Here is a 22,590-nt window from a genome sequence, read left to right on the forward strand (position 1 = left end):
TTGGATAATGACGTTGCACCGGTTATTCACAGGAAATGTTGTTTGTACGCCCACTGACATTTCAGAGAATACAGCAATGAACAAGACGCTGAGCATAAATGCCTCCACGCTGTCATCATGGTCATCGGTCTCGCGGAAGCATAAACAAGGCTTTAGCAGTTAGGACCAGGTTTAGTAAAGACCAGTTGGTGCAACCCAGGTGACTTTGTGGGCTTCCAGCCACATGGTGAGACCCTGCCTTATACTGTACTGCAAAAATACTTGACATGATGCTTCAAACAGCCCTTTAAATTCAGGCATTTGTGAAAAGCTGTTCCTAAATAACTGTGTTGTGATGACAAACACAAAAGTCACATGACATCCTGTTTCAATCGATCATCATCATCAGTAATGGATCAAATGGCAAACCACTGAGTGATACCCTCCACTCTGAGGTTTAATGCGAGCTACAAACAAACTGTCTGTGTGTTCAGTCTTACTGTGACACGCGGCAGGAAAACAACAAGCTGCAGGACGATACTGCAAACACTGGTTCCATTAAAGTATAAATAATGTGTGATATTGCCACAGGTACGTGTTTCCTGTGTGCACTCTTTCACCATGTTGTGCTAGTGAACAGGATGTGGCTACTCAGTGTATGTATGTGTGTGTGCGTGTATGTGTGTGTGTTTCCTCAGGCAGGAGTTCTGAATGTAATGGGCTTCACCAGCGCAGTGGAGCCCAATCAAACCCGATCAAACAATGACCTTATGCATATATATATATATATATATATATTTATATATATATATATATATGTATATATATATATATATATATATATATATATATATATATATATATATATATATATATATATATATATATACATATATATATATATATACATATATATATGTATATACATATATATGTGTATATGTATATACAGTGCTGCAGGTTGTATTTACTGTGATATACAGTTTGTTTTTGTGCACGGGTTTCAATTTTAGAGCATTTTCATTGGTACTTCAGTCATATTTATGTATAGGTTGTTGTTGGTGGATTGGTGTCTTTTTTTTTTTTTTTGTTTTTTGGGAGGGAGGGGCTGAGGAGGGGGGCTTTAATGTGTAGAGTATTTTTGTACAGAACGTGTTGATATTTTGTAACATCTGGTCTGAACAAGAAGATATTAAAACTGATTTCCAATGACTCAGTCTGCTCCTTTTGTATTAGAATGTACATGTGAATACAATATTATATTCATCATTATACCTACACAAGGAGGTTGTGAACGCCACTCAAAGTCAGATCAGATCTAGTCAAATTTAAAGGTCCAGTGTGTAAGCTTTATTAGCAGACTAGGGCAAAAGTGGAATATAATATGTTTTCATCAGTGTATAATCACCTGAAAATGTTACCTTAGAACAGGGGTAGGTGATTTTTTTTTTTTTCATGAGAGGTTGATCAGGCTGCTGTAGACCAGACACAAATGATATAAGGTCTTAATAATGGTCATAAGTGTTCTATATAGGGCACTTCTACTGTTGCTCCCCTTTCTGAATTGTCATGTGATAAATTGTGGGCTAATATTTTGTTGTCAGTGTCCAAAACTTGATGTTACAATGATAGTAGCAGCAAAAGTAGAAGAAGAACAACATAAACAACATGGATGTTCAGCACTGAGTGAATAAAGTTACAGTTTAATATAAAAGATACAGTTCATTATCATTACCAATGAACACAGCACTGACCCCTTTCAAAATAAAGGTCTGATGATGGTGTAATGGTAAGAAAAATGCTACTGACCGTCTTTTCTAGATTTTTCATTTTTAGTATTTCCATGATGGCCTCATGGGCCACATCTGGCCCCCAGGCTGCTTCATTTTGCCCAGTTCTGACTAAGAACAGTGATTGTCAAACTGAGGGCGCCCCCCTGTAGAGCTACTATTAACCTTTTTTTAAACCGCTATTTTTACCTTTTTTCCTTAGAGATTACTCAAACTGATTAATTGATTAGCAAAATAGTTGATAATTAATTTAATAACCAATTTATACTTGATTAATTGATCATTTTTTGCAGCTCCATTAAAAAAAAGAGATTGCATGAAACTGCTCACAACAAGGACTGTTTTTCAGATGTTTCTTTTCTTTTCTTTTCTATTCTTTTGTTTTCTTTTTTTTGGTGCATTGTGTTTCATTTTGATCCATTCTTTTCATTTTGTATCTGTTGTTTCATTCTTACCATTTTACATGAAATACATTATAGTAAATAGAGCTGCCTGTCCCACGGACAGGCACGGAACCACAAAAAGGGAAGTGTAAGAGGAACAGAAAGGGTCCCAGAGGGCTGTTTTCAAATTGCAGAAGCATCTATAATGGGAGAATAACTGGCACAGAGAGAAGGTTTGCTCTGACACACTGCTTTCTTCATCAGTGCTTTGCCCTCGTCACTGTCAGGACACTTGTCTTGAAGAGGTCTTACAAACCTGAACAAGCACCACTGCACATTGAGAACATGTGGAATGTGAAGTAAAATCCAGACTGATTCACGTTTGATTTATGACTGTATCTTATCTGCAGTCATATGACCTCCAGTAAAACTGGTCAATTCACATGACTGGTCATTTATCAACTTCCCTAATAAAAGCACTGTAGCTTTCATCTGCTGGTGGACTCAGGAAGGATGTTACTGTACAAAAGTCCTGAATCATCAGAGATAAAAACAAAAAAACAAACTGATATTAAACGAAAGCACAGAATATCCCCTTGTGTTAAAGACTTCTTGTTTTCTAATCAGCTATCAAGACATCAAGACTGCAAATGTCAATATGTTGTTGATGACTTGATTCTAGTCCAGTTCCATTGGAGGGGTCTTCCTGATGGAGGGCTTTCTGTGTGGAGTTTGGCTTAATAACAACATAATATAACATGAATAGTAAACAACTTAAAAAAAATAAAAAATAAAAAACTAAACTCAAGAAAAATGGTAGAAACTGCCAAAGGAACCAGAGAGGAGTGATCCTTCTTCTAAGACATAAGAAGCAAAAAAAAAAAAGAAAAGAAAAGAAAATGTTAAATAAACACAGTTTCAGCATTATGTGAATAATGATTGATTGGCTGTACTGTAAGGGTATAGCTAGGCTAACGATTACCTACCTATGATGCTAAGTGATAGCATTATTGTAGCTATGATGCTAGGTAACAGTATGACAGCTTGCTAGCTGCACCATGTTGTAGAGCACTACAGGAGCAGAAGCATGAGCTTGAGTCTGTCTAGTTCATCTGTCATCTGGTTAGCATCATAGCTAGGCAGATGTTCAGCAGACACCTGGAATGCTTGGAAAGGTTTAGCTAATCAGAGGCAGTGTAGGGGTGGCTCTTTCTGCAAGGCATACTGGGTAGGCTGCCATTAGACCAAAAATTTAAATCGTTGTTCACTTTAAATCGGTTGTTTGCTTATTTTTTGCATTTTTTTGTCCTTGCTTTCTTATTACTTCTGTTAAAGTCACAAGCTAACCTGGTGTAACTGTTACTACTAGAGTTTGAACTTGATAGGTGCATGTTGACAGCTTTACTACAGGAAGAGCAGACAATAGACTTGGTGCTGTTTGTATCCAAAGTCCATGGTGAAGTTGATAATCTCTCACAGTCACATTCAGCCCAGATGATTCACTTCCTGTGCTGGCATCCTGTGGTCTCCTGACCAGATGCCTCTGTACTGACTGACTTTAGACCCAAATGAATTCAGGCCAACATTCCACTACATGGGTTTATGAGAGCTGTTTTCTTTGTTCACATCTGTGTGTCTTTAAGACTGTCAGTGAGCAATCAGTGAGGACCATGGCTCTGTCACATCAGAGCTCTGCACAGCAGGAGCTCCACATTCAGATCAACAAGAGACCACATGGAACGTATAGCTATGTTCAGGGGAGACGCTGTCTCACTATACCTGAGGATGGTGAAGGACACCTGTGTATCACAAGCAGTGAGAGACCAGGTCTGTATTTCACTCTATGTTTCAGGCAAAGAGGGGAGGGGGCAATACAGGATTAAGTTACCAGCCCCCAGGTCCAGACTTACTGTGTGTCAAATGGTTTGTGCTCATTTCATCATACATTTAATTGGGAAAATGCACTGCAGTGATCATTTGACCGTGCTCCAAATTCCAAGACCACTTGACCTCCAAAGTGTTTCACTTCTGACATGTGGTCAAATTAAATCCAAACTCCGAAAAGTCAGTGTGCTCACTGATCCTGGAGGTACGGAAATGTTCAATGAGTGCACAAGTGGCAAAAGTCATTCTGTACTCAAGTATAAATACAAATACTTGTGTAAAAAAAAAGTCTCTGATAAAAGTAGAAGTACTGATTCAACTTCAGTACTGCAGTAAAAGTACAGTAAAAAGTCATTTTCTGAAGGACATTTCTACTGACTGTCTTTGCAAAGTTAACTGAGCCTCAGCTTTTTTCCACAGTCGAGTCTCCCTCTTTATCTGTTTCGTCTCTTTATGTTTTATATGTTGTTTTTGTCTTGTTAAAGGGATAGTTCACCCAGAAATAAAAATTCAGTCATTAGCTACTCACTGTCATACTGATTGAGGGTCAGGTTTATTTTGTTAGTCCACAAAACACTGCTGGAGAATCCCCCAAACAATGAAAGTGAATGGTGACCAGTTTTCAAACATTAAAAAAACAACTGAAAAAAACAAAAAACAGAACAAAAAGTGTCTCCATACTGCTCGTCTGGTGTAATCTCCTAAAGTCCCAACATGCTGCTTGCACACTGTCACATCACACGCACCCAGTGTGTATGTACACATGAAAGTGGCTCCAAGCTAAGGATCTACAGTGAAGATTCAGGCTAAAAACATGGTGGAAGTAAATGTTTTTTTGGTTAACTTGGAATGTTGGAGCTTTAAGGGACTTGAGGTAGAGTGGGATTGGAGACAAAATGTACAAAATAGCTAGTAGATGTTCAATAAGCTGTGAACGTGGTAATGAAGGTGTAATAAGCAGCAGTGCAAAACAGAAGTTTGGTTGGACTGAAATAACATAAAATGTAAAAATAAGAAACAAGCACTGGCAAATAACATCAGCAAAGTCCATCTTTAATACACTATTCCAAATATGCATAAAGTGTTGCATGACTTTCAACAAAACACAAATAATTTACTAAATCTGTACTCAAGTGGCTCATATGTTTTAATGCACAGGCCTCACAGTGGGTCCTTGTTCCATTTCCTCATCTCAGATCTGTCTTAGAAGAGGCCCCTGTACCAAAAGTTTCGATTGTTGCATTTTCCTGATTTGTGTTTATTAAAATCATTAAAAACATAGGGACAGGTAGTTTTGAACATTGCACAAAGTGGGGTATGAACATGGGTGGATTTGTGGGGGCCCATTCGCTCATTTTTTTTCCCCCAGGGCGCCCTATTTGTCCATGGAAAGAGGACCAACTTTATATGACATAATTACATATTCACCCAAAATGATGGGCCATCCACACGAAGATCTATAACTAAAACTGGCTATAACTGTAAATAATATAGTTCTAAAATCATTCTAACTCAAGTCCACACCACAACTATAAAGCTGCAGTCTGGACTCCATCAGACACTTGAGTTAGAAAGATTTTAGAAGTGTATTTTTTTACTGTTATAGATCCTGGTGTGGATGACCCTTTCCTCTGAAGTGTATGTAAAAAAAATATAATATCACTGCAGTTAGCTTAGAAAGGTTTTGTTGTTTGGTTAGTTTGCTGAGTTCTGATCCAGCTTAGCTAGTTTCATGTGCCTCTTAAATCAAACCTGATGCAGGAAGGAATATAATTACACGGAGGCTACTATTCTAACTTTGGATGACGTTAAGCAGTGTGAGATATACAGAAACAGTGGTATGGTCCTTTAAAGCTTCAGTTTACAACAGAGATGTAGCAGCTGGGAATGATTAAACTGGATGTTTGTGGCTGAGCCAGCTGTTTGAGTCAGACTGAACTTGAAAACCCAACAGTAACTTCAGGAAAAACTGAGGGTTAAATGCTGAGATGGAACAATATTTAGCTGCCTTGTTCTGTTTACAACCACAGGCTGCTGTAGTTTCTAGAGATACTTGTTAATATTTGGATATATAAGCACAGAATGAGACAGAGACAATATTTAACCCACAAGACACATCAAGCATGTTCACATGCACACAATTTTCTGTTTGTTTTTTTTTTTTTTTTTTTGCCCTTATTCTGAAAAAGACAGCATTCATAACAAACTCTTTACATGGCTAATGAAAATGAATGTTCTCTAATATACCTGTTTACATGCAGCTGTGCACACTCTGATTATGGATGTGTCTTTGCAACAAAATTGGATTGTTTTTCAAAGTTTTCCACTGGTGGCAGACTTGTTTTACTGTGTGAACACAACCTCCATCTTTCATTCACTTCATCACCTTCTTGAAAAGTTCAGCCCTGTGATATTTGTGCATATCCATAAACCTGCTGAATAATGTTAAAGTAAGTTTGTCTCTCCCTTGAGCCAAAACTTTTGGGATTTTCTTTTGTGCAGCATGTCTACTGCAGACTTGTCCAGGGTGAACCCCGCCTCTCGTCCAATGTCAGCTGGGATAGGCTCCAGCAACCCGCAACCCTTCCGGAATAAGCGGTTACAGAAAATGAATTAATGAATGAACTCAAATATTTTCAGTAATTCCAACTCAGAATTTTCATTCACACCTCTTTTGCAATCAGTTAAGAGAAATGAATCAATTTTAAGCATGTGTATATCTCTAATATTTGTGTTCTAGGTAGCTTTTTGGGACCTTTTCCAGAAGTAACTAATTACAAATACTCAAATTACTGTAAGTTTTTTGAGTAGTTGTACTTATACTTTTATGAGTAGATTTTCAAGCCAGTAAGGTGATCTGATCACAAACACACCAATGAAAACCATGGATGAAAAATGTATATTTAATCTGTAGTCTAGAAATGGCAGTAACTGTAGATCATTGTTTTGTCTGGTGGAATAATTTCATGAACAGGGAAACTGAAACTTAAAATGAGATTTGAAAAAAAGTGTCTTCTATTGATAATGTATTAAACATCAACAATTAAAAAGTAAGGCAATGCTTCAATTTCCAGGTCCCATAATATCATGGAAAATATGTGGTAATTACCAAGTAATATATTTGAAAACACACACACACACACACACACACACACACACACACACACACACACACACACACACACACACACACACACACAAATAACCCCAATATTTCATGGTTAATTATGTGGTAATTAGCAAATACCATTTTCATGTGGTATGGGTATTAATTACCAAGTGACATATTTGAAATTTCTTTGAATTCTCCTGCAAATTACCCCAAATTTCATGGTAAGTATGTGATAGTTTGCAAGTATCATTTTTATACAAGTAGGTGGTAATTACCATTTCATATATTTGAACTTTCTTTAAAATTAACTGCAAATTTAATGTTATTTGGTGATTACCATCCACTACATGAAGTTAGTTAAGTGGAACCTCTAAACTAAAGTTACATTTTCACTTAATTTCAGTTCAGTTCAGTTCATTTCAAACGTAAAAAAACAACAGAATAAAAAACATAAATGCCTCCATACTGCTCATCTGGTGTAATCCAAGTCTCCTAAAGTCCTGACATGCTGTTTGCACACTGTCACACACACACACACACACACCCAGTTGAGACAGTGTGTGCATGCACCTGAACGTGGCTCCAAGATAAGAAACTACAGAGAAGATTCAGACTAAAAATGTGGTGTAAATAAGTTTTCAGTCAGCTTGGTATGTTGTGGCTTTAGGAGACTTGGATTACACCAGAGAGCAGTATGGAGGCATTTGTTTTTATTCTGTTGTGTTTTTACATTTGAAAACTGGTCACCATTCACTTCCATTGTTTGGGAGATTCTGCAACACAGTTTTCCTGTGAAACTCCAGCAGAGTTTTGTGAACTAAAAAAACTAAACCTGACCTTCAATCAGCATGAGGGTGAGTAGATAATGACTGAATTTTATTTTTTGGGTGAACTGTCCCTTTCATGTGAGCATTTGTTTTTACAGTGCAGCAGATTTGTCATTATTAAAATAGTTGTAATGATTAACTATTTAAAGAGACATTCTTTTCATGTCTGGCTCCATTAATTCCTGCGAACATCACTATCACCGTGTCTCTGGTTATTGTGTAACCTGTGTAGGACAGATTGCGCTGACGGACCGCCTACTGTCGGGAAATCGAAACCTTTCTGTCATAAAGGCTCATCGTTTCTGCCATTTTGCATCGTTTACGATCTGGACAATACTTCTCGTTTCAACTCAGCCGAACTGCACCATTCCATTACCGGACAATGGCTTTTAATCAGCAGACGCCTTTCTATAACCCAGTAAGTCTCTTTTCTAAGTCCTTCCTCTCCTGAAGTGGTCTCTGCTCGGGGTGATCTCAGGACAGTCCCGTTACTTTCTCACAGACTGCCTGGAGTTAATCTGCGCCGCACTTGGCGTTATCCTGGTTTTACGCAGGAGATAAAGACTTGTAGGGATGTTTACGAATAAACAAAATAAACAAGATCTGCTCTTAAACACACCAAACACTTCTTTCACAACGATCTCATCTTAATAGCGCGTCCTATACTCGAATAAATATGACTTTACATCATTTTAATAACGATAATCTTTCCATAACGCGCGTTTGGAGAGCAGTAAGAATTTAATCCACGAGCGCATCCGAGTTTTAAAGTCCTGCTTCAACCTGAGTTGTGGCTGAGAAAAGTCTCTCTGAGAGCAGGAAACATGTTGAAGTGGTGGTGGTGGGTGGAACATAACAGAACAGACATAGAACAGCACAGAACAGCAAAGAATGAAACGAAATGCACCACAGAATTATATTCTGCTGTATACATGTAGCAGAGTAGTGGAAGGATAAAACAAAAATATATTTAATTACTTAAATTTCAAAACAAAGTTGCACAAGTTTGATCAACATATGAATTTATTTGATTTGCACCGTCAATTTTGTCTGTCAATCCAAAAATAAACAAAGAACATTCACACAAAATGTTTGATGCTAACTTACATCACCAATCAGAAAACAAAATACTGCTACAAAGTTAAAAAAAAATAAAAAATAATATCATATAACTGAAAAAACATGCAATAACAACAGTGAAGCAATATAACACCAGTGACATTTATAGAGGAACATCATTGGTGTCACTGATGTTAACATCTGGAGGAGTAACACCTGAGACAATCTGTCCCAGCCATGTCTTCAGCTATGATCAAACTCATTTAAGTATTTAGTTTAATCATTTTTTAATCAGTTTTTCATCCTGTGACATGAGAAACACCAATGACAGAATTAAAAGCTCCATGCAAAATTCTAAAATAAATCATAACATTTAAAACAAAATGTCATGGTTTGGGGTTTTCTTGGATATTTCCTGTTTTATTTTGTAGTACTGGTCCTCCCTCCTGTGTCTTATTCTTTACTTCCTGTCTTCATCCTTTTCCACACACACTTAACACAAACTAAGAAATCTGACTGTCCATATGCATTTGTCCACTGCATGTCCTCAAATGACCTTTTTATTCATGAAGAACTTCAAAGACTCAGTGCACTATGTGAAAATAAAAGTATTTAATGTAGCAGTAACACAACTGACATAATTATGAGTGATTGATATTAATTTGAAAAATGCTATTTATTCACCATTCCAGTGTTCTATTTAATGTAGATAGATGTAGATGTGAAGGAGGTGTGTGTGATCAAAGTGACAAGACATGTCATCATAGCATATTGAGGATACATAATTCACTTGATAATTAGATCAGTGTAAAGGATTTTGGTGAGGAAAAAGTGACAGTGCTTCCACTGTTTTTGTAAAATGACCCACAAGTTTCTTTTCATTGTGCAACCCTAATGAAAAATAAATTACCTTAGAACAATGATCGAATATGGAAAAAATTAAAGCCCAAACACAATAATACTAATCTGATTTGTATTGAGTCATCAAATACGCATTTAAGTTAACCCAACAAACTTGAACATGTTTTGCTCATGTAAGTAGAATATAAACAGTATCCTTTAGTGTTTTTATTGTATAAATTTATAACTATTATTTATTTTATAATATAATTATACATTTGGAGACAATCCTCCTTAAATGGAAACGTGTTATAACTCTTTGTCAGCCTGAGGGAAATGACTGCAAGTGATTAACTCATACACTGGCCTGCAAATATTAAATAAATGTCTTCCGTTTGACAAAGAGAATGAAGACAGGAACCTAAAGCTATTACATTTGTTGAGAGTACCACAGAAGTATAAAGGCAATGATATTTTAACACACAATGACAAAACCAAAATACACAAATCTCCAAAATGTTAACGGTCGAAAAAGTTATTCTAAAATAGTTTAGGACATGAGGGACCTCCTCATGTATGTCCCTTGAAATAATTGTTACCAGTTCTGACTTCAAAAGACAGCAGCTGTGATGGTATGGGTATGTGTTAGTGCCCATGGCATCATGGGTAACTGTCACATCTGTGAAGGCTCCATTAATGCTGAAAGGTTTTGGAGCAACATATGCTGCCATCCAGATGACGTCTTTTTCAGAGACGTCCCTGCTTATTTCAGCAAGACAATGCCGAGACACACTGTGGACGTATTCATAGTAAAAGAGTTCAGGTAGTAGACTGACCTGCCTGCAGTCCAGACCTGTCTCCCACTGAAAATGTGTGGTGCATTATGAAGCACAAAATACAACAACAGAGAATGAAAGAATTTCACTTTCAAAACAATTAGTGTCCTCAGTTCTGAGTGTCGCCAAGAGAGACAGTGATGTATCAGTGGTAAACATGCTGCTGTCACAACTTTTTTGGAACATGTTGCAGGCATCAAATTCAGAGTGAGTGTATATTTTTTAAAATATTAATATAATATTTTACACCAAATCCTGACTTTTTTGGAATTGGGTTTTTACACACACACACACACACACACACATAGATATATATCTGTATAAAAAAATCAGAAAACTTTTCACAGACCAGTGGCAGAGTGCCATGGATCCCTCAGGGTCCAGTTCTTGAGGAAACCTTTCCAAAATCTAAACCCTTCTAGTTATACGAGCAATAACAGATGTATTGGCAGTTAGAATGAAAAGCACTTCTTCACAGATTTTGTCCTGTCATCTTTTAGAGACTTCCTTTCACTGGATCCATCCAAGGTGGTCTGCAGGAGGGGAAGTCCATCACCATCAGTGGACGAGTCCTGCCTGGAGCGGACAGGTCAGACTGCTCTCTTCATCATCATGTCAGCTTTGCTTTGCTTTAACATTTGGTGGCATTTAAGTTCCAAGTGTAACGTTTCATGAAACTTTTCAACATAATTAAATTTGTTTCTGGCTTAGTTTTAAGTGTTTATTCAGCATCAGGAAAAATTATGCTTCATGTATTACTTTACTTTTCAATTGAGGCTATTTTTTAGTGTTTTAAGTGTTTTTTCTTGTAAACTAAATTATAGATGAACAAGGTTCAGTGTTTCTCACCTTACTTCCATAGAGTGTTTCCTCCAGGTATAACGTACATGTTGAATGCATTTGCAGCCCCCTAAAACTTTTGCAAAGTTGACAAAACAACTGAAAGATGCCTGTGAATATTCTTATTCATCCAGGTCATAGTTATCTTAGGGCATTAAATTGATCGCAACTGGACTGGTAAAATTGTCTTGGAAGACGTTTCCTCTAAGAGAGGCCGCCTCCACCAACCATTCTTGGTCTGGAGGCGGCCTCTCTTAAGAGGATAAATATTTGAATCCAACTACTGTTCATCAGACTAGAGCTGTCCTATCTAGTCTGATGAGCATGAACTGATGAAGCCTGCTCGGATGAGAGGCGAAACGTCTTCCAAGACAGTAGGTGATTAGAGGAACCATTTAGAGAACATGGCATGAAAAGTCAGGAACCCCTGATAAAGACTATGAGATACAGAAATAATGGGATGAAAACATTGTTCCATGACACCATTGGCGGTGGAAAAACTCCACAGGGTGCCTTAAAGGGATAGTTCACCCAAAAATGAAAATTCAGTGATTATCTACTCACCCTCATATTGATTGAGAGTCTGGTTTATTTTGTTAGTTCACCAAACACTGCAGCACTGTTCCACTGTGTTTTTAAATTGCTGCTCACACTGCAGTAAAGTCCCATGTGTCGCAGCAGCAAGAACAATATACGTTTAACAATGAATAAATAAGTCATTTTAATCATAAAAAGCAACAAAATAACAATTTAATGTACACCATTAAACTTGTGTTTCTCTTCAGGTTCCATGTGAATTTACAGTGTGGCTCCAGGCCCAATGCAGACATCGCTCTCCACCTCAACCCACGCTACAACAGTCATCCTAGTGTTGTGGTCACCAACACGCAGCAGCATGGCAGCTGGGGCCCTGAAGAGAGGAAGCCCAACTCTTCGTTCCCTGCCGGCTCTCATTTCACCCTGATCATCACAGTCACTCGTGATTGCTACCAGGTCTGTAGAGCCAATCATCATCACATGACGGGTCACATGACAACAACACAATAACACATTTAAAACACCCTTTTCAGGCTATTATTTTGTTTATCTTAGTATGTGCCCACAAGAATATTTTCTGTGCTCAGAAATGAGACAGTAATATAAATCTGTGTTTTCTCTCTCCAGCTGAATGTCAATGGCTGCAGCTTCATGGATTATAGACATCGTATCCCATTTCAGCAGGTGGACACCATTTCAGTAGGCGGGAAAGTAGAAATTAATGCCATTTCCTTCTCTATGGTGAGCGAGCTGCCATATTTAATGCAAAAAATGGTCTGGTGTTTTGTGTTTTACATTCTGTGTGTTGATGCTGTTGTTGCTGTGTCAAATAATCCCAAACCTTATAAATAAATCAACATATAGATGTGTAGATATGAAAGGTATGATGGAAAGATAGATGAGGGGTTTCTTTTTGTGTTTACTTCCCTGGACAGCCGGTGTTTCCTGCTCAGTCTGCGTTCCCTTCCCAGTCTGGCTTCCCAGCCTTTCCTTCCTGTCCGGCGTTTCCACCTCAGCCTGGTTTCCCCGCGCAGCCTGGTTTCCCAGCGCAACCTGGGTTCCCCGCGCAACCTGGGTTCCCAGCACAGCCAGGGTTCCCTGCGCAGCCTGGATTCCCAGCGCAGCCTGGATTTCCTCCTGCAGTGCCTGTGAGTATCAGGCAGAGTGGAGATGGAATTATACAGACATTTAACAGAGCTTCTGTGGGGGCAGCTCACACAAATACAAGAAAATCAAACATTATCACAAGTAAGCAATCACATTTCTGTTTGCCCCAGGTGAGAAGAGTCACAAGGCAGCTATTTGGCTATAAAGACACTATTTGGTTAAATCAAGGAAACAAAACCACTTGCGTCAGTTAAGGCAACAAGACTAGTTAGTCAGGTCAAAAAACTACTTGGTTAGGTCAAGGAAACAAAACTTCCTGGTTCAGTTGAGGCAACACAACTACTTGGTTAGGTCAAGGAGACAAAACTCCTCAGTTAGATTTTTGCAACAAAGATACTTGATTATTTTTAAGCAGCAAGACTGCTTGGTTAACTTTGGGCAACAAAACTGGTTGGGTAGGTTTAGGTAACAAAATAACTTTGTTAGATTTAGGAAAAGAATCATGGTTTGTCTCTGCAGTGTGGGTGTAACACTGGCTATCAATACCTTGGGTGCAAACAGCATTGTTGGCTACTGACACCTTTGTGCTCATAGCATCTGCTGAACTGAGCCCACAGGGTTTTTCTAAACGTATCACCTTCACTTACTTCTAGTGGTGTCTGGCCACGTAGATAGTTTTGGTGTCTTTTGTCCAAGTTTGTGATATTTATCTCTGATTTCTGCCTCCACTCAAGACATCAGAAGAGAACAGAATTTCATTTATGTGGTTAAAGTAGGAAACAATTAAGGCAGCTTAGTTTCTGAGTCAAATGAGCTATGTTAATATACACTCACTGTCCATTTCATCAGGTACACCTATTCAACTGCATGTTAATGCACATATCTAATCCACCAATCACATGGCAGCGACTCAATGCATTTAGGTATGTAGACATGGTCAAGACGACCTGCTGAAGTTCAAACCGAGCATCAAGCAGCAGCAGTTCTCTGGGTGAAAATGCCATGTTGATGCCAGAGGTCAGAGGAGAACGGACAAACTGGTTCGAGATGATAGAAAGGCAACAGTGACTCAAATAACCTCTCATTACAACCAAGGTGTGCAGAAGACCATTTCTGAACACACAACACATCGAACCTTGAAGTAGATGGACTACAGCAGCAGAAGACCACAAAGGATGCCACTTCTGTCGGTTAAGAACAAGAAACTGAGGCTACAATTCACACAGACTCACCAATATTGGACAATAGAAGATTTAAAAAATGTGGCCTGGTTTGATGAGTCTCGATTTCTGCTGCAACATTCAGATGGTAGAGTCAGACTGGTGGTGGTGTAATGGTGTGGGAATATTTTCTTGGGACACTTTGGACCCCTTAGTACCAAGTATTGTTTAAACACCACAGCCTACCTGAGTATTGTTGCTGACCATGTCCATCCCTTTATGACCACAGTGTACACATCCTCTGATGGCTACTTCCAGCAGGATGACACACCATGTCACAAAGCTCAAATCATCTCACACTGGTTTCTTGAACATGACAGTGAGTTCACTGAACTCCAGTGGCCTCTACATTCTGAAGCCACCTAATGAAGTGGCTCGTGATTGTATATTTGAATAGCAAAGTGTGTCAAGAATGAAAACGCAAGCTAGGCAGACAAGTTGCTGTGGCTTTTTTCTCTCCTCTGCATGGCTGAGGAAGTGGGTGTGGGTGTCAGATCGTTGTTTTGGAAAGTTACATAAATTGTCAGATGCTGGTGTGGGGGTGAAGGGGGGCTTTGAACCTACTGAACCATCCAAGAAGCAGATCTGAAGAAGCAAATTCACAACTTAACACCTAAGGACAAAACAGCCAAACTAAGCAGCTATTTAATTCAATAATAAACTTATATTCTGCAGGATATTACTACTTTCTGGAGAGCCAGCACATGGTTCCTCCTAAAACTATGGACTGTGTCTGGGCTGAATTTTCTGCAGAGACAAACTCTAAAGAAGTGGACAATCGTTCAAGGTAGACATGATCCGTAGTTGTGGAAGAAGTGTCAGTTGTGTTCAATATTGATCACCGCAGGTCACCTAGAAGATAAAGGAAATTATCAAAGCCAAGAAGATGAACTAACCTGTCTCAATCATCAGGATTAGAGATGCACCGATCGACCGGCCAGAGACCGGAACCGGCCGGTTTCCAGCGTAACCGGCCCTGACCGGTGACCGATTCTGTGCCCATCATTGTCACACACGTGTTCTGCACGATGGTCACGTCATGCGCGCAGCAGACAAACTGACCGTGACGTCAACACAGCGCTGATAACAGCTACACACTCTGATACATGTCTGCTTGAAGATGGTGTCAGCGACAGATTCCAAGAACAGGACAAAGAGAAGACAGACAGTCTACAACGAGACAGAGCAGCTGACAATGTCGCAAAACCCTAGCTCTTCATGCTAATGTTAGCTAGCAACAGACTGCTGTTCACAGAGGGACAGTTAAAATCTCACCTCCTGTTCTGGCTGAAGAATAAACAGCCTGTGTTGATGTGTCTCCTCAAACATTTTCTCATCCAGACTTGTTTAACTTTTGCATCTGTTCTTCTGATGGCAAAGTTTTACCGTAGCAAACTGTTGCACAGCGTCCGTCTCCGGTTTGTTTACATCTGCTTCCACAGGAGATCACGTGAAATCGCGTCCCGCGAAATCCCGCGAGATATCGCGGGTTTCGTGAGTCATCACATTCAGCTGATTCATAATCTTAATGTAAAACTATAATAAGCCCTGGCTGTAACCTGGAGGACTTTGGAGAAAATGTAAATAGCATTTAATGAATATTTAATAGTCAGTGTCATATTATGAACATCTAATTTAATTTTTACAAGAAAAGTTGCAAAAATGTTTGTGAATGCTGTCAATTCCAGTTCTTAGAAAGACTGAAAATCAGAATCGTTCAAAATTGGAATCGGTAGGTCAGACCCTTATAAAAACCGCAAATCGGAATCGGCTAAGAAAATTGCAATCGGTGCATCTCTAATCAGGATACAATGCAAAAATCCACACTTTCTTTTCTGATCACAGATCAGAAACAAGAACAACTGCTCTCTGAAACAGGTTGCTTTTCTGCTCACATCCTGTTATGTCATGCACAGCAGGTTTATTTCATGAACTCTTTCAAAAGCAAACTGTATCACAATCTGGAGCAATGACTGTAAAGAAAGGTGGAAAACATGAATCCACTTCCTTCCACTTTGTCCCTAAATCATGAATGGATTTTGAGTGCCTTTGGCAGAGATGGGAACTCACTAAGTACACATACTTTGTTACTGTACTTAGTTCCTTAGTTTTTTCAGTTATCGCTACTTTAGTATTTCTTTTTCTGACTTTCTGACACTTTATCACTAATATCTGTCCTTTTTATTCCCTATGTTTTCAAAACAGGCTCCATATAAAAACAAAAAGGTGTAACAAATCAAAAAAGACTTATTGTTATTACTAAATAAAAGTAATAACAAGATGGAAAACGGTGTAAAAGGTGCAGCAAAATGAATATAATGTAACAAGACATAAGACAAAAATGACACGACCAGATGAAAACAACATAAAATTACGTTGTGGAAAACAAGACAAATGTGATGTAACAAAAATTACAAAAAGATGAAAATAGTGTAACAATACATAACACAACAGAAATTATGTAAAAGACGTTAACAACACAAACGACATAACAAGACAAAATGTAACAAGATGAAAAGGATCTGTACTTCTACTTGAGTAAAGAATGTATGTATTGTTGCCACTTCTGGTATTTGTATAATTAATTTTCCGACTCTGTTTCTATCCAGGTTGTTCCATACAGGAGCTACATCAATGGTGGACTTTCACCCGGCAGGACCATCACTATCCAGGGGACTGTCCATCCCAGCGCCACAAGGTTTGACTTGAGAAACTGTTGCTTGAATGTCACTTTGAAACCTACATTATAGAAATTAAATGTCACAGTGTTAGTACTCAACTCTGAGGTCTGTGTATGTAGAGGCATTGAGATGTGTGTTTCTGTGGAAGAGAGCTGGTCATATGAGATGATAGTTTTCCTACAATTGCAACACTCAAGTTCCTGATAAGAACATGTCTTCACTCCAGTTGGTTAATTGCACATCTGGTCTTGTAGCCAAAGTTTCAGTTGAAGTTTTAACTGAACTGCATATTGAGAGCTGTGTATGTGTGGCTCATTATAGTATTCCTTTCTTTTACAACATCTGATGACATGATACTGTTAACAGCAAAACCAGATAATCAAATGAGGTGGTTGAACGAACCCTTACACTGCAACCACAGTACGATGAGTTATGAAGCAAATGAAATGTAGTACCAGACTTGGAGGAAATACTGTACATAATGTAGAATCTGCCATTGTTGTGGCCTATATTTTTATCAGCATTAACTTCAGAGGGTGGTGGATGTGACTGACCTCCCTCATGCCATGTGTGACTGAGTCAATCACATCATGAAGTAAACTGTGGGTTCTGTTCAGTTTTTCTGTGGTGGTGTTTGTTCTCCAAACGTAATGTGATCACCATTTCCTCATTCTAAAGATAAGCAAAGCCAGCTTATCAACTTTCACAAGAAGTGGCAAAAGTCCACACATTCTGTACACAAGTAGAAGTACAGACATTTGTGTCAGATAAGACTCTGGTAAAAGTAGAAGTATGGATTCAACTTTTATTCAACTTAAGTAAAAGTGAAAAAGTCTTTGAAGTTTTTCAAAGGCTAGTAGAGTAGTAGTTACTGCGACTAACAAACTGACCTTTTATCTGTAAAACTGGTGCGGTTCCCCTTTGAAGAGTTAAAAATACTGTGAAGCGACACAGTACTGAGTTTGTCAAACTACAGAAACGTGTTTTTAATCACGTAGCCAAATTTGAATGATTAGAAAAAACACTAAGTATGTAAAATTAGCTCTCAAAATCATGAAAAAATGAGCAGTCTGCTCTGAAACACTGGAGGCATGTCCACTCCACTGTCTCAGTCTCAAACACCACTACAACCTGAGAACAACCTGAAACATGGTCACTCCATCTAGCAGCTTTATTGGACATGTCCAGACATGTTTGGGCCACCGGAGGACGGTAACAGGATGGTATTATTTTTTCATCTGCATCGGGTTGTTGGAACTGAAGTGAGGTGAAGTGAACTGCTGGACTCATTTGGACTTGTTTGTGTGTCAGTTTGTGATGCTCGTATATTTTTGGGGGACCATGTCTCCGACATGTCACAGAGCCATGCTTCAGGTCCAAACCAAAAAAATCCTGAACTCTGAAATCCTGAACAACAGTTTAACAGTCTAACTCCACAGTTCAGACTACAGAGTTCTCAGTGTTTTCATGTTTTCAGCAACTATGCTCAAACATGTAGAATATGTTTAGAATGTAAGTTTAAATGTAAGAAAGCACTGATGCAGGAGGCCTGGTCTCATGTTGTCTTCTCTCTGTCCTCTGTTTCCTCTCAGGTTTAATGTGAATCTTTGCCATCCCTCTGGCATCGCTCTGCATTACAATCCACGGTTCAATGAGAACATTGTGGTTCGAAACAGCAAGCGGGGGGCACAGTGGGACAGTGAGGAGCGTGGCGGCGGGATGCCGTTCCACAGGGGACAGCCTTTCACGGTACTATTGCAATTACTTCAGTAATACAAATATATACTTGCATATATGCACAATATGGATTTCTATCAGCTGATACCAAAAATTTCATGTTTCTGTATTTTAAAAGAAGTCCATATAAATTGTAGAGAGTAAGAAAGATGAAGATGCAGTGAAGAAAGATGGATGATACGATATCAACAGTATACCAGGGTATGAGATGATGCATTGTAGTGAATAGAGTATAGAACTGCAAGCGTGAGAGAGGGTGAGTGGCAGACTGAATACCGTCCATGGTGGCAGAGTGACTGAATGTGCGCTGAGTGGAGCAGTGAAGTTGTCACTCTGGCAGTGAATGTACAGTTTAGTTTTACAGTTATAAAGCAGAGCTCCTGAGTGTGTGTCTCTGCCTATGTTGAGGGAGTACTATCTGCAGTGGAGTAGTGTCGAGTTGAGCTCAACACAAGTTTACGCAAATACTGTCATAAGTCATTAGGTGTGAGACCAGCGTTAGCTTTTCTAGTAAAGAACACCAAAAAAACTACAGTACAGTGCTGAAAATTCATGGTGAATTCTAAAGCAAATCTCTGAATTCTGAAATGAAGTCAGTCATTATATTTCACAGTTCTGAGCCATAAGGTCACCCATGAATTCAATCTCAAAACATAGTCAGACATTAGAATTATGACTTTATTCATTTTCGATCATCTGCTATCAACTAAATGCCAGTGTAGATACACAGAGGAGAGAGAGCCACAGATGGTGACGTTGAATTTGAGCTCATCAAATCACACAGGAATTATCTGACTGATTTACCTGACATTTACAGTTCTATAAAAATATTACTGGAATGTCTGTAAACTACAGTAAATTGTTAGATTCTGACTCTTCTGAGAGCAGCTTCAGCCCAGTTTGAAGCAACCAATCATGTCTATAATAAGGAGGCTGATGTGTTTTTATGTGACAAGTCTTTTTCTTGTTTCAGTGACAGTGTTATTTAACATAGCAAATGATTAAACTGATCTCTGCCCTCAGTGTTCCACATTTTAGCAGGAGAGAATGAAAGATGAGGGGTTTTAGTCCTACAAACTGTTTAACACACGCTATCAAACAGAGCATTTTAAAGAAAGAGATGGAGGAGAGAAAGAAAACACAAAAAAATGTTAAGATAAATAATTATCTTGACATTATATGAGTGGTAGAAAATTTGGATTTAAAATATCATCACACTGTAAATGCAAACATTTTCCTCACTAAAATTAAATAGTGTTTTTAGATTAATTTATACTAGTCTTTCTTCTAGGTTTACTTGAGTATCCAGTAATTTTTGCTCTCATACTTGTGCCGATCTATAATGTTGACACAGTTAAGTTCTTTTACTTACTTTTCCGTAAACTGAACTTGTTAGAATTTACAGAACAATAAGGACATCGCAGGCTTCTGCAGTGGAGTACAACTAATGATCTTTGGATGAGAGCAATGTCCCTAAAATGATTTAACCGTTGTTTTATTGATGGAGCTTCAGGGGAGAAACATGAGTGTATTATGGTCTTTTTTGATTGTGGTTAAACCTGTAAATACGACTTTTCCAAGGGCTAATCTGGTGATCTCACTGAGAGGGGAGTCATCGTGAAGTAAAAGTAGGGTGAGCTGTTCAGGAATCAGGAATTTCAGGATCTTTTCAAGATATTTCGCCACTTTAGACCAGAGATGAATTGATAAATAGATACGGGGAAATTCACAGAAGACAACAGTATTCTGGCTACATATAGTACAGTTTGGACTGTCTGTAAACTTTATTTTGAAGTGTCTGTAATGGTGTGGTATAAAATGTATGTTCAAATTAATGGTGAATAAACTGATGTGCTGGGTTTGAAATCATTTTTTTTTGTGGGACACTGGTGACTCCTAGTGGTGGTTTCAAAAGACACACGTTTGTTACTTTGTTATCTTCAAGATGTGTGGTTTTTAACACTGTCGTTTTCTTTTCTTTCAGCTGACTATCTGTTGTGAGAGTAATTCCTACAGGATTGTGGTCAATGGGATGCAGGTACCTAACTTTAAGCATCGTTTCAGTTTCCTCCAACAAATCACCAACCTGGAGATTGACGGCGACATCAGTCTGACCTCTGTGACGCTGTAGACATCTAGGGCATCTTATTCATCAAATGTTTTCACTGACCACAACCACTGCATTTATTAATAGCTTCATTCTAACTGATTACTTTGAATATTTACTGGATATTGTATATTTTCCTCCTGTGTATTCATTCTACAAATAATCGTCTCTTTTTCACAGTATTATACAACATTAATTTCAGCTCAGCCTGGATGAATTCAGTAGTGTGGGTTTGTGTACAGGCATTCAAGAGCAAGGTGGAGACGAGGTAGACCAAACACTTAAACCCACCATAACTCAACATCAGACTGAATCAACATCAGCTAACAACGTGAAAATATCCAGAGGGAGATTTGTCTGATACGATAAAATTGCCTCCAAATTGTTGAATCATTATTGCTTTGTGAAACATTGAAATTAAACAACAGTATGACAACACATGTTCTGGTGTGATGAATTGTTTCCTGCAAATACCTTATAATGCACAACTGCACTATTAATAGTTAGATTTTGCCTTATTTCTAGTTTATTGGTCAACTTCTGTGCTCAGTAAATTAACAGGAGTTTACATTTCTACAGAAGATGAAATCTTAAAGGGGGCAGTTCATCAAAAGTGCTCATGTTGGAGCTATTTTCTGTCAACCAAAATGCATCCGCCAAACAGAAGGAAGCACAGAGGGAAGTGTGCGTCTATTCATGGATGAGAGGCTTGTGATAGATGATGTAGATGCAAACATTAATGGTGTCCTCAGCTGATCTGTAACCTTTCATCCATGAGTAGATGCACACTTCCTTCTGTGCACTGATCCATTGACGGGTGTAGTTTGCCAGGAAAAACGGGAAAATTATTTGGGGCTTTGAGCACCACAGGATTAGTGCTATCTATTTCCATTATACTGGAGAGAAGTTAGGTATCTCCAGACCAAACAGTAAAGATGGATAAATAGCACTACAGGCTAGAGGAAAAATATGAACTGATCAACTGGACAGATAACTACGTAACTGTAATGCTGGTAAAGATCAGATTGGAGTAGCTGGTTCTGAGTCAGAGACAGCTGTCTCAACATGTCCCCCATCCAGATAACACACACAGAATGACAGTCTCTCAGGGCCAAATGCAGTCTTCATTCCTTTCAACATTTCATCTAAAACAATAAACTGCTCACTCAAGAAATTGTCACTAAAATGTTCACCAGCTGGCTTCTGAAGGTAAATGGCTTATTGCCTCAACAGCAGTGTGTGATTTGTGAAAAAACACAGGGAAGGACATTTTTGAAACATTTTTATTCAGTGGGCCTATAGATTATGAAGGTTGTTGGTATATTCCTTGCAGATGTTAAAGTAACATTTCTAGAATAATTACGAACCTCATTAAAGCAATTCAGGAATACGCTGCATTTGCAGGAATGCTTTTAATCCATTTAAAAAATTGTTAATGAAGTAGTGCAATAGTTTTACTTGCATGTACTTTTCTCATGCAGACACATAGGTGATGTGATAAGTCACACAACAGAACAGAAGGTTAAATGCTAATCTAATGTATCAAAATTAAAGGGATAGTTCACCCAAAAATTAAAATTTGGTCATTATCTACTCACCCTCATGCCGATTGAGGGTCGAGTTTATTTTGTTAGTCTGCAAAACACTGCTG

At 38.4% G+C, this 22,590-nt stretch overlaps 1 protein-coding gene across 2 annotated transcripts; it reads left to right on the forward strand.

Moving 5' to 3' along the window:
• Positions 1-3,814: 3,814 nt before the first annotated feature.
• On the forward strand, positions 3,815-21,379 carry LOC146327367 (galectin-9-like). 2 transcript variants are annotated; one of them, XM_084716783.1, is made up of 8 exons: positions 3,815-3,979; positions 11,211-11,299; positions 12,336-12,543; positions 12,715-12,828; positions 13,023-13,235; positions 17,024-17,112; positions 18,688-18,844; positions 20,817-21,379. In XM_084716783.1, exons 1-8 carry the CDS (start codon positions 3,887-3,889, stop codon positions 20,961-20,963), a joined length of 1,110 nt encoding a protein of 369 aa, XP_084572909.1. In that variant the 5' UTR covers positions 3,815-3,886; the 3' UTR covers positions 20,964-21,379. The 2 variants fall into 2 exon arrangements, with proteins under 2 accessions (XP_084572909.1, XP_084572910.1); XM_084716784.1 differs by lacking the exon at positions 3,815-3,979 and adding an exon at positions 8,234-8,393.
• Positions 21,380-22,590: the final 1,211 nt, after the last annotated feature.

The sequence above is a fragment of the Lutjanus erythropterus genome, chromosome 4 (genome assembly GCF_056507025.1).
Source record: "Lutjanus erythropterus isolate fLutEry1 chromosome 4, fLutEry1.hap2, whole genome shotgun sequence".
Lineage (NCBI taxonomy): Eukaryota > Metazoa > Chordata > Actinopteri > Lutjaniformes > Lutjanidae > Lutjanus > Lutjanus erythropterus.

Excerpts from the sequence above, each read along its gene's own strand:
- LOC146327367 (XM_084716783.1), top strand. The coding sequence starts at position 3,887 with ATGGAACGTATAGCTATGTTCAGGGGAGACGCTGTCTCACTATACCTG. Across the intron at positions 3,980-11,210 it reads CACAAGCAGTGAGAGACCAG|AGACTTCCTTTCACTGGATC; the intron begins GTCTGTATTTCA and ends GTCATCTTTTAG. Across the intron at positions 18,845-20,816 it reads ACAGGGGACAGCCTTTCACG|CTGACTATCTGTTGTGAGAG; the intron begins GTACTATTGCAA and ends CTTTTCTTTCAG.